The sequence below is a fragment of the Cetorhinus maximus genome, chromosome 13, assembly GCF_964194155.1.
Source record: "Cetorhinus maximus chromosome 13, sCetMax3.hap1.1, whole genome shotgun sequence".
Classification (NCBI taxonomy): domain Eukaryota; kingdom Metazoa; phylum Chordata; class Chondrichthyes; order Lamniformes; family Cetorhinidae; genus Cetorhinus; species Cetorhinus maximus.
Window position 1 is genome coordinate 43,460,630 of NC_135891.1, and position 15,812 is coordinate 43,476,441.

A 15,812-nucleotide genomic window follows, 5' to 3' on the forward strand; every position below is an offset into this window, starting at 1 on the left:
TCCTGGTCCCATGACCCTATTCCTACAAAACCACTGACCACCAACTTCGCCTCCTGGTTCCCACATTAATTGATATTGTTAGTTCTCTTTCTTCAGCTACCTCTTTCAAATATGCTCTCCTAAAAAATGATGCATGACTCTCCATCTTTGCAAACTAACACCCACCTCCAACCTCTTTTCTCTCCTAAGTTCTTGACTATGTTTGTGCCTTGCAAATCCATGCCCATCTTCCCAGAGCTCCACTTTTTAATCTCACCAATAAGGTTTCCATACTGTAACACAATGGTTCTTACTGAAGTCACAAATGTCATTGTATATGTCTGCAACAACGAGAAACGATCCCCTCCAAAGCCTCTCCATCATCATTCAGCTGGATGGGATTTCAACTCATCTGATAGTATTCTTGTGTGACTAATCGTAAACAGGCAATCACCTGCAATGGCTTCCCTCCCAACTCTGTTACCTCTGGTGTCCCCCAAGGATCTGTCCTTTGTCTCCTTCCATTTCTCGAGCTATCATCCGAAAACACTGCATTGGTTGTCACATACAAGTTGATGACATCCAGCTGTACCTTACCAGCACCTCTCTCAACACCTTCACTGCCTCTAAATTGTCAGGCTGCTCATCTGACATCCAGTGCTGGATGAGCAGAAGTTCCTCCAATTATATAGGGGGAAGACCGAGGCCATTACCTTCATTTTCACAACAAACTCCATTCCCTAGCCACTGACTTCATCTCTCTCCTGAAGGTAGAATCAGACAGTTCGCAAGCTTGGGGCAACATTTGACCCCATGAGCTACCAACCACATAACTGTGCCATCACTAAGATCACCTGCCTCTAACTCCATAACATGCTTGACTCTGCCCCTGCCTCTTAAATGCTCATCGATTCCCTTGTTACCTCTAGGCATGCCTATTCCAACCCACTCCTGGCCTCCCATGTTCTACCCTCCGAAAACTTGAAGTCATCCAAACCTCTACTGCAAACTCATTACATAAAAACATATAAAATGCGAGGAGTAGGTTGTGCGGCCCACTAGGTCCTGCTCCACCACTGAATGAGATCATAACTTACCGCTAACTTTAATTGCACTTTCTCGCCAATTCTCCACACCCCTGGTTCTGCCAGGGCAACTCAATCTTGAATATACTCAACACCTGAGCATCCAGAGAGGTAGAGAATTCCAAAGAAATTCACCCTTATGAGTCTTAAGTGACAGCCTCTTATCCTGAGGCTATGCCCCTCCTCCTTCTAGACTTTTCACCCAGGAAAAACAACCTCTCAGCATCTACTCTGTCAAGCCCCTGCAGGATCATAAGTTTCAATGAGATCACCTCACATTAAAAATGAACAAAAAGGGGGTATTAGAAAGTCTGGCTGTACTTATAAGTTGATAAGTCATCAAGATTTGATCAGTTGCATCTGAGGGTGCTGAGGTGGAAATTGCAGAGGTACAGGTCATAACCTTCCAATCCATAGGGGTGGTGCCAGAGGGCTGGGAAATTACAAATGCTAATCTTAGTTCAATCAAAAAAGGATATAAGGATAAATCCAGCGACTACAGGCCAGTCATTTGAACCTCGGTGTGAAAGCATTTAGAAATTATTAATCTGGTACAAAATTAGCAGTCGATTGGACAAGTGTGGATTAATTTAGGAAAGCCAGCATGGATTTAGTAACGGAAAATTGCATTTAACTAACTTGAAATTTTTGTTGAGGTAATAAGAGAGTTGATGAGCGTAATGCAGTTGATGTGGTGTGTTGGATTCTCAAAAGACATTTGATAAAAGTGCCACATATTACGTTTGTCAACAAAGTTAAAGCCCATAAATTAAAAGGGAAAATGGCAGCATGGATACAAAGTGGGCTGAGCAACAGGAAACAGTAGCAGACGAACAGTTGTTTTTCAACGTGAGAAAGGTTTATCGTGGGGTTTCTCAGGGGTCGGTATTAGGTCAGCTGCTTTTGCGTGATCTATATTAATGATCTACATTTGGGCGTGCAGGGCAAAATTTCAAAATTTGCAGTTGCCAGAAAGCATTGTGAACTGTGAGGGTAGTGATATATTTCAAGAGGGCACAGATAGGCTGGTGAAATAGGCAGGCACATGGCAGTTGAGGTTTAATGCAGAGAAACGTGAAGCAATATAATTGGTAGGAAGAACTAGGAGACAAAATATAAACTGAAGGGTGTAATGCTAAAGGGTGCAGGAGCAAAAGGACATGGTGATATATGTGCACAAATCATTGAGGGTGCATGTTCAAGCTGAGAAAGTAGTTACAACTACATAGGGATCCTAAAACTTTAAGAATTTCAAATAGTGGCAGAGAATACAAAAGCAGCGTTATAAAACACTGATTTGACCTAAACTGAAGTATTGTGTCCAATTCTGGTTAGATGTGAATGCTTTAAAGAGGGTGCATAAAAGATTTAAAAGAATAGTTCAAGGGATGAGAAACTTCAGTTACTTGGATAGATTGGTGAAGCTGGGTTTGATCTCCTCAGAGAAATGGTTGAGAGGAGGTTTTGTAGAAGAGAACACCAACTTAAGGCGAGTGTAAAATAAGCAATAGCGACATGGGGAAAATCCTTTTTTTTTTACACAGTTGAGTGGTTAGGATCTGAAATGTACTGCCTGAAAGTGTGGCAGAGGCAGATTCAATCCTGGCTTTCTAAAATGGATTGAGTAAGCTCCTGAAGAGAGAAAATTTGCAGAGTTACAAGGAATGGGCAGGTGAGTGGGGCTAGCTGAGTTGGTCTTGTGGAACACCAGCAGACATAACAGGCTGAATGGCCTTCTTCTATGTTATAAGCATTCTAGACTTGAAGCAGTTTGGTCAAACCCTGAACTGAACTATTTTGAATGAAACAGTGTGGTAAAACTCTGAATTGGGCCACGTAAAATGGAAAAGTGTGGTAAAACATTGTTCAATGTCGCTGACTGCTCCCTTCAGAGAGCCAGCACAGACACAATGGGCCAAATGGCATCCTTCTGTTCTGTAACCATTCTATGATTCTAAACTTCGGACAGCATAGGCCAAACCTACTCAACGTATCATAAGACAGCCTTCTTATCCCAGAAATCAATCTAGTGAACCTTCACAGCAGTGCCTCCAAGGCAAGTTTGCCCTTCCTTGGATAAGGAGAACCAAGCTGTGCACAAAAGCCCTGATGTCCAAAGTCTCATTCACCCATCACCTCTGTGCTTTACCAAGAGCCACTGTAGGTCAGCAAGCAATGTCTCCACTTTAAGATTTTCATTTTTGTTTTTAAATCATTCCATGGACTTTCCCCTCCCTATCACTAATCTTCTCCAGCCCAACAATGCTCCAAGATATCTGAGCTTCTCTGGCCTATTTTAATCACTTGTGCCAGGACCCTACCCTCTGGAATCCCTTGCTAAACCTCTGAGCTTCTCTTTCCTCCTTTAAGATGCTCCTTAAGACTACCTCTTTGGCTAATCTATTAATCTGCCTTAATATCTCCTGTGGGGTTTGGTGCTAAACTTTGTTTGCTAACTCTCTTGTGAAAGTCCTTGGCATGTTATATTATGAGAAAGGTGCTTTATAAATTCAGGTTGTGTTGCAACATTATTTAGAGAGCAATAATTACTCCCTCACACTGCACCATTAGTTCCAGTATGCCTGCCATCCATATTTTTCTTGCTGGGTTGGTGACACCACTCTGCAGGAGAGTGAAATACATTGAGAGAAAGCTCAGGAACCTTGTTAAAAGGAAGATAATTTTGCTCAAGCAGCAAATTTCTGAGTTACACAAAATACATGGCTTAGGGCAAGGATGATACAATTCCCTACATCAAGCTATAAAACAACACTAGCACTTTAGAAACTGATCAACCAGCTCCGCTAATGACTTGGTAGGTAAAGTGAATGGATAACTGCATTTGATCCTCAGTTAGCAGTGAGATAGTTGACTTCAGCTGGGGTGTTACTGTAATGTGCTTTCTAGTCTCGTTCCTCTATGTTCCCAGGAGGGGTTGGGATGGGTGGTGGTAGTGGTGAGGGGGGTGGAGAAAATCAGGCACAGTTTCCATTCCTGACAACGGTCCAATGGTCAGTACTGAGGTGTGCATGTGTGGACATCTCAAGAGAGCAGGATTAGGCTTCATTATAGTGGCAGTCACCATTCAGCCTTAAAAAAAAATGGTTACTTAGGCAATTTGACAGGGGAGAGAGAGAGAGAAAAACAAAGAAAAAAATAATCAGCTACTCTTCTGTTAAGATGATGTTCACTGGATTTAAGAGTTTATTTTTCAACAGCAATGTTGGTTTTCATTCAATCAACCATCTGAATGGAAATCACAGGTTGTAGATTTAGATTTTAGTCTCAGCCACCACTTTCAAAAATCCAAGTTTATTTTGTTTCAACATTTAATAAATCACTGTCAATGATTCTTTATGCAGTTATTAAATGTTCATGCATTTATTAAATGATTACTGATACCAAACCACCTAGCTAGTTAGCAATAAATATTTTAAAATGGTACAATTTAATGTAGGTCAACTAAGTGAGCTTTTGTTATGTATATCTTAGATACTTAAATTGAATTTCAAGTCCTGGGTTGATTAGCCCCTAAAACAAGTCAGGAAAGGTTGAAAATTATGAAGTTGAGTATAGTAGCTGACAAACAGGATTGTAGACAGACTGAGGGTATATTTTGCATTACCTAATGATGTTTGAAAAAACTTTTGCATCACAATATAAAAACCATGTATCAAATTCTTGTTTCAAGATGGACTGCCTCTTTTATTTAATGCTCGTTTTAGGTCTCACTGTATCAGTCATCATTTCACAGCCGAGTTGTCAGATAAAAGAATTCTTAATTAGCACATTCTTTTAGATATCACCACCTTCAACACCTCTTTGTTCTTTTGTCTGTGACATCTTTTGGTTATCTCCTCCTATCACTGCTTGCTTGTCCCAACAACCACCACCCCACCCCCCACCAACCCAACCAAACCAGCTTATATTTCACCCCTTTCCTATTTCTACTTAGTTCTGTTGAAGGGTCATGAGGACTCGAAACGTCAACTTTGCTCTTCTCCGCCGATGCTGCCAGACCTGCTGAGTTTTTCCAGGTATTTCTGTTTTGGAAAAGAATTCAGCCACTGGTGTGCACCAATGAGAAGCAAGAGTCTTGCCATATAGGGAATCTCAGATACAACCAAACATTCCCATTCAGTTGTATACTTTCCTGCTGTCATTAAAACAATTATTCCAAAAATAAAACACTGCTACAAAAGCATTTTTCTTTTTCTATATATTGGTACTCAAGTACAAAAGGATTCTACGAAAAATGTTCCACATAACTACTGCAAACACATCCTTGCTGACCTCAAAATGGCCTCTTCAGTTTTTAAGCTTCCATGAGTTTGCCCTTGCTCTGGAGTGTCTACTGACACTACTATCTGCTAATGGGTTGGAGGTGGGGCAGGACTTGCCCCAGGTCTTGTTATCATTGTTCAACTGCTGGGAAATCTATAAGCTATCTTTGTAGAACCATTTTAAAATAGTTTGAATAGCCCAAAACATTTAATACCTAATAAAGTGCTATCACTGTTTAATCATTAGGGAAACGTAGTAGACAATTTTTGCTTTTGTGGGCTGCTGCTGTGCAATGAGGCAAATGACCAGAGGGTGTGCCTTTTTTGGTGTTGTTTGAGAAATAAACATTGGCTATGATCTTTCATTTTCACTTAAGGGGGCAGATAGAGCCTCAGTCAAAAACCATACCTCCAACAGTGTGGCACTCCCTCACTACTGCACGGAAGTGTCTGCTTTGATTATGCACTCCAGTCTGCAAAGTGGGGTTTGAAACCATGGCCTTCTAACTCAAAGGCTGGTGCACCACCAATAAGCTATGTCTAACATTATAAATAGTAATCACTATTTTAAATACAAGCAATGAAATAATGTGCTGCACCACTAATATCTACCCATTTACAGTGTAGGAACATGGGGCATTTTATCTATGTTGGGATTGAGTACATGGATATGTAACAGCTTTATCGAGTTTTCAAATTAAGAGAGCTGAAGAATCGAGCTCATCCCTCAGCAGACCATTTAAATTTAGCTAATCTGCAACTTGGAACTGGGAAACATACTGTAATGCATATACAGCATGCTCTTCGCAAACATTTTTGGCGCTTTCTTTACTGCTGCCAAAACTCCTAGTTCAGGACCCCGTGGTGCTAATTTTAACTCATCAGGCAGAACAACTAACAGGGAGTATGTTACAAAGTTAAAAGAGAATCAAGCAGTTCAGCTGATACCATCCGTCTTATAGCACTACGCAAGCCACTTTTCCTTTCATCGAATTTAGGAACAGGGGTAGGCCATTCAGCCTCAAGTTTGTTCCGTCGTTCAGGCAGATCACAGCTGACCTGCATCCTAACTCCATCTACTCACTTTGGGTCGGTAACCTACAAATTCTAACAAAAATCTATCAATTTAAATACTTATCTTTAAGCATCCAAACGCTTTGTCGTTCGATTTTATTTTTTTCCTTTCTAGTCTGCCAGTTTTCTCAGATCACCATAGATATTATCCCAAACACAAAACAAAGAGGAGCATATTTACAATACACTTTAAACAGAAGGCGACAGAGTAGCAGCAGAGGGGAAAACAAACTAGAAAATCTGCAAAAGTCATGTTCAGTCAATGGGAATAGAGGAGCCTGTGAAAGCCAAAGCCAAGAGACAGACTAGAAATGGCAGGGAAGCCTGTGTGTCAGGACAGCAGTACGTGGAAGTTACTGGACAGCGAGACAGTCCCACATCTGCCCGAAACATGTCTGCCTTGGGTCATTCTGGCTCAGTCTCTGAGGCACTCATACATAAAGGAGGGGTAGGAATTTCTGGATGTTTTGATACAGAAGAGTGATGTCAGGGGGCCAAGTTGCAGGGGCTTAGGAAAGGTTGAAAATGAAGTCAAACGGACACTGGTCCGATTGAACAAGTACTTATCATCTGTGTGGGCTTGCAGCAAGACTGCGAAAAGTACAGCCCCACTGCAGACCAAGCACCATGGCTCGAAAAACGGTTCTGGGGTAGGGGAGGCAGGGAGGGAGCAGAATAGAAATGTAATAATGATAGGGAATTTTAAAATTAGGGAGTTGGATGAATGGGTCCCAAAGGGTGTGTTGCCACTGCAATGTCAGGGTAAGGGATATCTTAAGGCAGCTGGAGAGGAATTTGAAATGGGAAGGAAAGATCCAGTTGTTGTAGTAGTCCATGTTGGAATAAACAATATGGGTAGGAACAGGGAGGAGGTCCTGCTGAGCATTGGGAGTTAAGAGCTAAATTAAGCAGGACTTCTAGCGTATTAATTTCTGGACTACTGTCTCAGCCACATGGAAATTGGCATTGAAACAGGCAGGTCAGGAGAATTAACATAAGTTAAAGGGCAGGTGTGCATAAAAAGGTTTCCTTTACATGGGATGCGAGCACCAATACTAGGACAGGAAGGTGCTGTACTGTTGGGATGGGCTCCACCTGAACTAGAAAAAAGATTTGCATTTATATAGTGCTTTTCCCAACCAGTGGACGCTTCAGGGCACTTTACAGTGAATGAAATACTTTCGAGGTGTAGTTACTAACGTAGTGTCGGAAACCCAGCAGCCAATTTGCACACAGCAAGTTCCTACAAACAGCAATATGACAGTCACCAGATCTATTTCATTTTGTGATGTTGATCGAGGGACAAATATTGGCAAGGACATCTTGAATATCTCCCCCAGTCTTCTTTGAAATAATACCATGGGATATTTTACGTCCACCTCAGGAAGCAGAGTAATAGGGAAGTGACAAAGGCTTTAAACTAGAAAGAGAGAGGTGGGGTCTGCAAGAAATGAAACAAGCCTATATATAAACTGAACGATATAGGACATCATTGGACCGACTAAATCAAGGGAGGAAAGCAAAATACTGCAGATTCTGGAAATCTGAAATGAAAACAAAAATGCTGGAAAAACTCAGCAGGTTTGGCAGCAGCTGAGGGGAGAGAAACAGAGTTAATGTTTCGAGTCCATATGACTCTTCTTCAGAGCTATAGAGAAGTAGCTCTGAAGAGTCATACGGGCTAGAAATGTTAACTCTGTTTCTCTCTCCACAGATGCTGCCAGACCTGAGTTTTTCCAGATTTTGTTTAAATCAAGGGAGGACTATTTGGCCAGGGAATAAACGGAGTTATAGAACAGAGGTGTAAAAAGATGGTTAAAAATAAACAGAAAGGAATTGCTATTAAAAATTGGTTAAACTGTCTATACAGCAATGCATACAGTGCCTGTAGCAGAGCAACTGAAGGCAATTGAGGAACCAGACTTAGCAAAGATTACTGACACATGGCTACAAAAAAAGCAGGACTGGGAATTAAACATTGCACGGTATAACATACTTAGAAAAGATAAAGGGAAAAGAGGGTGGTGAACTAGCTGGATTTACTAGAAACAATATAATAGCAGGAAAAAAGTGGCACAGTTATCAGTAGAACAGAAATAGAATCCACGTGGATAGAAATTAAAAAAGGATTAATCACACTAAGAGGCATAAGTCTACAGATGGAAGAAGAAATATGCAAAAATTTAAGGGAATGAGTGATAAAACATAGAATAATGATGGGAAATTTCAAATACCTCAAATTAGCTAGAAGAGGTAGATGAAGAGGATAAGGGAATGCAATTCCTACAATGTGTACAGGACTCCTTCCTAACACGTTATTAAAAAGCCGGACAAGGGAAGATTTGTTACTGGAATGAAGCAGAGTGGATAAGATAAGTAAAAGGGGAACATCTTTGCAACAGTGACCATAATATAATACAGTTTAAGATAATTATTGAGAAGGGCACAATTATAACTTAGGACCAGGGTAACAGATTGGAGAAAAGCCAATTTGGGAGGTGCTGGGGGGAGAACAATTGAACTTTGGAAAGTAAAATGGGCAACAATATTAGCAATATTGACGTAGGACAACAATGGGAAACATTTAAAACAGTGTTCAAGAGAGTCCAAGGAAAAATATATTCCACTAAAAAACAAAAACAAACTAAACCCTGAGACACATGAATGAATAAAGACAGAAGGGAAAACTGGAGGTAAGCAAAGAGTAACACTAAGTACATGCAGTGGAGTGTATGGCAAGGGTGATTAGGAGCAAAGTTAAAAAAGTTAGGAAGGCAAAAAGGAACCAGGAAACTAAATTATCAAGGTACATAAAACAAAACAGTAAGATATTCTACAGTTACATAAGTTTAAAAAATGAAAGTTAGGACAGGAATAGAGCCACTAAGGGATGGACAAGACAAAAATCACTGTCAGTGGTAGCAAAACAGCAGAAATATTAAATAATTATTTTGCTTCAGCATCTAACAGGGACACAGATCAGGTAGACATGCTATCAGAAGATGAGATTATAAATAATTAACTACATTCAAAATACAGAAATATTAAATAAACTAATCAAACTCAGGGTATAAAACCAGTGATTTGAATGAATTACAACCATGCATTTTAAAAGAATCTAGGGAAGAGATAGAGGCATTATTACACATATCCAAAAATTCATTAAAGAAAGGTGCAGTGCCAGAGGACTAGCAGATAGCTAACATAATATCCACATTCAAAAAGTAGACAGAACATGCCCAGAGGATTATAGGCTAATCAGCTGAATAACGATATTAGGAAAAATAATGGAATCCCTACTAAGGAAGAAAATAGGAAACCAAAAATAAAGGTAAAGTATTTAAAGAGGTAACAGAGTAGACAAGGGTAATGGAGTAGATGTAATCTATCTAGATTTTCAAAAGGTTATCTGATAAGGTGCCAGGTAATAGATGAATAAGATCAGAGTATGTGGAACCAAGAGACAAGTAGCAGAACAGATAGCTAGCTAAAATCAAGGCAGAAAGCAGAGTTTGGTTAAAGGGTAGTTATTCAGAGTGGCAGTTGGTGGAAGGTGGAGTCCTACAAGGATCCATGTTGGGGCCACTGTTATTCACAATTTATATTAATGATTGGGATTTTGGAATCAGAAACACAAGTTCTAAATTTGTTGGACAGCACCAAATTTAGGGGTGGGGTGGCAGTAATAGTCAATGCTGAGGAGAGCTGCAACAGATTAAAAGATGACATTAATAAACTTGCAGAATGGGCATATAATTGACAAATGCATTGTATTGTAATTCATTTAATCCAAGTATAAAACATTTTGGTAATAAAAGATAAGGAAGCCACATATTAGTTGGCAAATTTGAATCTAAACGGAGTATAAGAACAAGGGATTTCAGTGTGCAAATACATTAATCACTAAAAGCAGTGACACAGCTTAATAAGGCCTTAAAAAGACAAACCAAGTATTAGGGTTTATTTCTAGACTTGAAATGAAAAGTAGGCAAGCTATGCAAAACTTGCTTTACACTTTGGTGAGAACACACTGTACAATTCTGGTCCTATATCATAGGAAAGATACAGTGGCACTGGAGAAGATGCAAACCGGTTTACAAAAATGAATCAGAAACGTGAGGTTGTACACATCAGGAAAGATGAGACCCTCCTCTTGAGAAGAGATGAAGAGGTGACCTAATAGAGGTCTTTATAATTATGAAAAGTTTTGATAAAGTAGACCCAATTTCCACTTGTGGAACAGTACAAAAGCAGAGGCCATCAACGTAAGATAGTCGCTAGAAATCAAATAGAGAATTCAGGAGAAGCATCATTACCCAGAGTGGGAATTTGAAACTCATTACCACAGGGAGTGGTCAAGATGAATATTTCAACATTTAGGGGAGGCTAGATAATTAAGAGGGAGAAAGGAATCGAGAGTGACGCTGAAGAGTTAGACAAGGAAAGATGGAAAGGGGCTCAAGTGGAGTATAAATGCCGGCATGGATTGGTTGGGCTGAATGGCCTGTTCCTGTGCTGTACATTCAATGTAATTTCCATCATATTGTGTCTTGTACACATTAATATATCTGAAACCTGTTCAACATCAAGGTGTGGCTTAAGAAACATAAAACAACCGAGCACCTTTTCTAAATTACTGAAGGGATAACTCCACTCACTTGTTCCATCCCAGCAGCCTTGGGATGGCATTCTAGGACCCCCTAAACAAAAACAGAATTACCTGGAAAAACTCAGCAGGTCTGGCAACATCGGTGGAGAAGAAATCAGTTAACGTTTCGAGTCTTCATGACCCTTCGGCAGAACTGAGTATAGTTAGGAGAAAGGTAAATCATATTTCACCTTTCTCCTAACTACACTCCTCTCCTAACTATACTCAGTTCTGCCGAAGGGTCATGAAGACTCGAAACGTTAACTCATTTCTTCTCCACCGATGCTGCCAGACCTGCTGAGTTTTTCCAGGTAATTCTGTTTTTGTTTTGGATTTTCAGCATCCGCAGTAGCTTTTAGCATTTTGTTTTTATTACTAGGACCCCCTACTGTCTTTAAATTTACATTAACTTTGATTCAAAACCTCAAAACAAACTAATCAAATTTGCAGATGTGAAGATTGGGAGAGCATGCAAGTGAATCTAAAGAGGCACCCAGGAACTTACAAAATTAAATAGGTAAAATATACAAATGGACAGATAGTGACAAAACAAAAGTTATAGGTGCAAAGTATTGTATATAAGAATACAAAATAATCAACGTACAGAATTGCTCGAAAGGGAGCAAAACAGCAAAAGGTGAAGCTGAAAGAGATGTGGAGTTTTTAGTAGACTCAGCAACTAACAACCAAAAAAATGTCAAATTACTCAACCAACTGTGAAGTTTAAGGAGGAAGTTCTAATCTGGTTAGGCCACACCACACCTTATCTTGATAACGTCATAAAAACAGAAGTTGCCAGAATGTATTGCAGCCCCAATAGCAATTACATGAAGAAAACTAAATAAAGAAATTCCACAGTGGAAACATTAGGCTACTATTTCCCATAACAGATGGTGGCAGGCCTATGCTGTTCAGCACATTTTGTTTTTCAGAGTTTCAGTATTTGCACTTTTTCTTTTCATATCTTTTGACTTCCACAGTATAAGAATTAATATAAGCCCAGGAGGCAGGTCAGAAAAGAAATACAAAACTGATCTCTAGTTTTAGAGGACTGAGGTGTAAGACTTGAAAAACTTGGGTCTTATCCATTTTGAAAGGAAGAAACTGAGGGAGATCCACAAAGATATAGGAGAAAGTAAATGCGATAGAAGTTTACAAGTAGTACAGGAAGTGGCCGTGCAGGTCACTGAAATGCTTTTAAGTTTTTTCCCCCAAATATTTATCCATTCCTTTTTAAAAGATTTTGCTTCCACCTCTAGTTCTGGTGAGACATTCCATGTCTCAATTTAAGATCTGAGCAGGAAGAATTTCTCCTAATCTTTCCCTCTGTATGATCGTCAATGTACATCATCTCATTACCAAAGAGTGGAAATAGTTTTATCAAATTTACCTGTTGAAAGTTCCTTATAATTTTGAGCACCACTATCAGGTCTCCTATTTGTCTTGTCTGTTTTAGTAATGGGGCTATTGCTTTGCTAACTAAAGTGACTCATCTCTGATATTCAACTTAATATGCCTCTTTACCCTCTCCATGGCCTTGACATCCTTCCTGAAGTACAGCATCCTAAGCTAGATGCAATATTTTAACTGCAGCCTAAGTAATTTTTTTGCACAGGTTTAACATGACCCCTTTGCTTTGGTTTTCTTTCATAAATAGTGACTTCTACAAGTCCAAATGCTTTATACCCTATTTTTAACTTTTTATCTAACTTTAAAGATCTGAGTGTCTAAATCAAGTGTGTGCTCATTTAACATTTTATAAGTTGTTGGTCAAATACTCCTCTTATTCTTTGTCCCAAAATGGATCACCTTACATTTCCCTACACTGAATTTCAACTGGCATCTCTCTGCCCAACCTACTTTCTCCCAAAGCTGCTTATGGTCCTCTCCGGGTATCCAGCTTCCTTACTTTTTCCAACCATGTTTACATTGTAACCACTTATGGCCTTAATATTGAGCCCAGAAAGATACCACTGTTTACAATCTAATCGCCCAAATTTTTTATTCATCACTACTCTATTTTCTATCCTCTGATTAGCTTACTATCCATGCTGCCACATTCCCTTTAGCATCATGCACCTCCATTTTTATGAAATAGATTCCTAAGTAGGACCTTAGCTCTTTCTGAAAGTATACATCCACTGCATTTCTTCTATGAATATACTTTATTTCCACACATCTATTCTTTTGAAATTAGCAAATCATCTAGGATTATGACACCTGAAAATTCACTCACCGCTGATGTTAAGCTAATTGGTTTATAACTAATTACATTGCTTAGCCATTCCTCCCTTCATGAACAGCAGTGTCATGTTGGTGATCCTGCAGTCCTCCAACATAAATTCCACAGCTAAAAATATCTGAAACATTGAAGTTGAAGTTTCTACTATTTCCTCAACATTCCAGGATGCATGCCATCAGGACCTTTTCCCACTTTGAAGTGCACCATCAATTCCTTTAGGCAATTCTTTTACTTTCTTCTCTCGTACCTTCTCATTCCCATTATGACAATCTTCTATGAAAACTAAGATATCTCACCCACTGCTTCATTCTGCTGAGGAAATTACCAATTGACATCATTGTTTTTAAATGTATGTTGTTAAAACCCTTTGTTATTTTTATGCTCTTTTCTCATACCCTCTCCTACAGAAAAGGTAAATCCAGAACACAATTACAAATTCAACTGCAACACTGGGACAAGGTCCTGGGTGGAGATTGTAAATTGGATCACTCCCACAGGATTGCACTAGAAAGCCTGTCGGTGTACATATATTATTTTACAAATGCATGATTGAGCTTTAAGCCACAACCTTCTAACTGCCATAAATCAAACTGAATCAAGCCGACATCTAAAATAAATTTCGAATAGACGACTTAAATTCGAAACATAAAATAATAATTTAACACAAAGTAAAAGGTTCTCTAAAACAGTTCTAACAAATGTTGTGGAACAGGCTACCCCTCGTAGTTTCACAGTAGCTGAAAGTAAAAGAAAATCGCGCTGTGTGTGAATTAGATAAAATGACAATGAGGGAAATTGCTACCACGCATCTGAATTAAATTTGAAATACTTAAACAGACATTTAAAGTAATAAAAAGGAGGTTCGGTTTAGGTGGGGAGGGAGGACCCCCCCACCCCTAAGGAAGGAGGACGTTGGCCTGCGTAGGTTACGTATATGCGGACAAAACCCCACAAAAAAAGAGAGAAAGCGGCGCAGCCTCACCCACAAGAGGCAAACCGCAGGCAGGCTAGAGCAACAGTAACACCGCAACCTGCCCCTACCGAGCTGGCCAAGGCGGATACACTTGGATGGCATTTTATATCCAATAAAAACAAATGTTTTATTTCCGATTAAAATGCGCTTCCTCTTTCTTCCCCCTCCTGCTGAGTAATCCGGTAGGCCGGCCAGTGGGGCCGTTGACGGATTCCGGTTTCCTCAGTGAAAACGAAAGCACCCGAGTTGCCCCAAACCGAACAGAGTGGGGCGCAGATTATCGCAGCTAACCCTGCAGACACGGCTCCCGCCCCTGGGCCCTTCCCCAGGAACCAGCAGCTCCCGGTAATCAGCAAAGAGACCCCATTAAGATCGAGGAGGATCCCCTCCCGCCTAACTGGGCCCAGCAACTTCCCTATGGAGATTTCATAAAGCGGGCGGGCGGGCGGGGGAAAAAGCGCACCCGCACCAACACCCTCTGCACCCCCCCGACTCACTCTTACTCCCGGTGGTCGCCATCTTGTGTCGCTACCGGTCGCTGCTGACCACCTCCGGTCGTGACGTCACTAAACGCGGGAACTGTCGGCGGGGATGCGCCCCGCGAGTGCGGCGACGTCCGTACGCGCACGCCCATGGACATGGCACTATTTGTGCGCCGGCCCGCGAGCATGGCCCCGTTCTGTGCGCGCGCGCCCGGCGGGCACGGTGCCGGTTTTGTGTGTGCACGCGCGCCCCTCCGCGGGCACGGCGCCCTCCCGTGTGCGCGCGCCCGGCGGGCACGGCGCCGTTCCGTGTGGGCGCTGCGCTTTTCCGTGGGGTCCCGCTCCGCTCCGCTGCTCTCTTGTGGCTGTTCCCATTCTGAGTCTTACTTTGCAACATTACACTGAAGTATTGCAACTAGATGTATTGCAATTTTTCCAATATCGATCAGTCAGATTATTTTGTATCTATCCAAAGCTATTTACACGTGTTTGAAGCTTTTTCTTCGTTTCACTTTGCAAGGCAGTTTTAGTAATTATGGAAAATGCACAGCAACTAATTAAACAGAAAAGAGAAGTTAAGATAGGGCTTAAATCCTTCATCTTTTCTCTTGAAGTTAAATAATTGGTCTGGCGTTTATTTCCAGAATCTCCTGTTTTTGTTTCATTTTCATTTCGAAAATCCCTTCTCAGAACTTCCTGCACTACCCTAATATCTTTACAGTCATGAAGAGGCCCACGTTTCCCAGCTTTAGCTTCTGATGGTGATTATTTGGCATTTAGAGACCAAGAAATTACACTTTTCAATCAAAGTGCACATTTGTAATTTGTTTTGCAAGCTAAATAGGAAAAAAATTAGTTCTGTTTCTTTTTATGAATGGTTGTAATGTTTGCCAGCTGACAAAGTATTGGTTGAGCATTCCTGCCAGAGGTAATTAGCTTTGTTATAACACCTGAAAAAATGGACAGTAAAAGATAGAGATACTGTACTTGACCAGACAAAAACTATTTAAATGAAAAGTGACTTAGCCCAGATAAATTGGAAAATT

General features: G+C 40.5%; 1 protein-coding gene across 2 annotated transcripts in view; it reads right to left on the bottom strand.

Moving 5' to 3' along the window:
- The window catches only part of LOC144688581 (ubiquitin-conjugating enzyme E2 variant 1-like), a 48,121-nt gene extending 33,186 nt beyond the window's left edge, over positions 1-14,935 (bottom strand). The window contains exon 1 of one of the 2 annotated variants that reach the window (XM_078555323.1): positions 14,782-14,935. In XM_078555323.1, the coding sequence (XP_078411449.1) occupies positions 14,782-14,803 (22 nt within the window). In that variant the 5' untranslated portion in view covers positions 14,804-14,935. Of the gene's footprint in view, positions 1-13,305; positions 13,325-14,781 lie in introns of those variants that run through there. The other variant, XM_078555325.1, reaches the window with a different exon arrangement.
- Between the last annotated feature and the right edge of the window lie 877 nt (positions 14,936-15,812).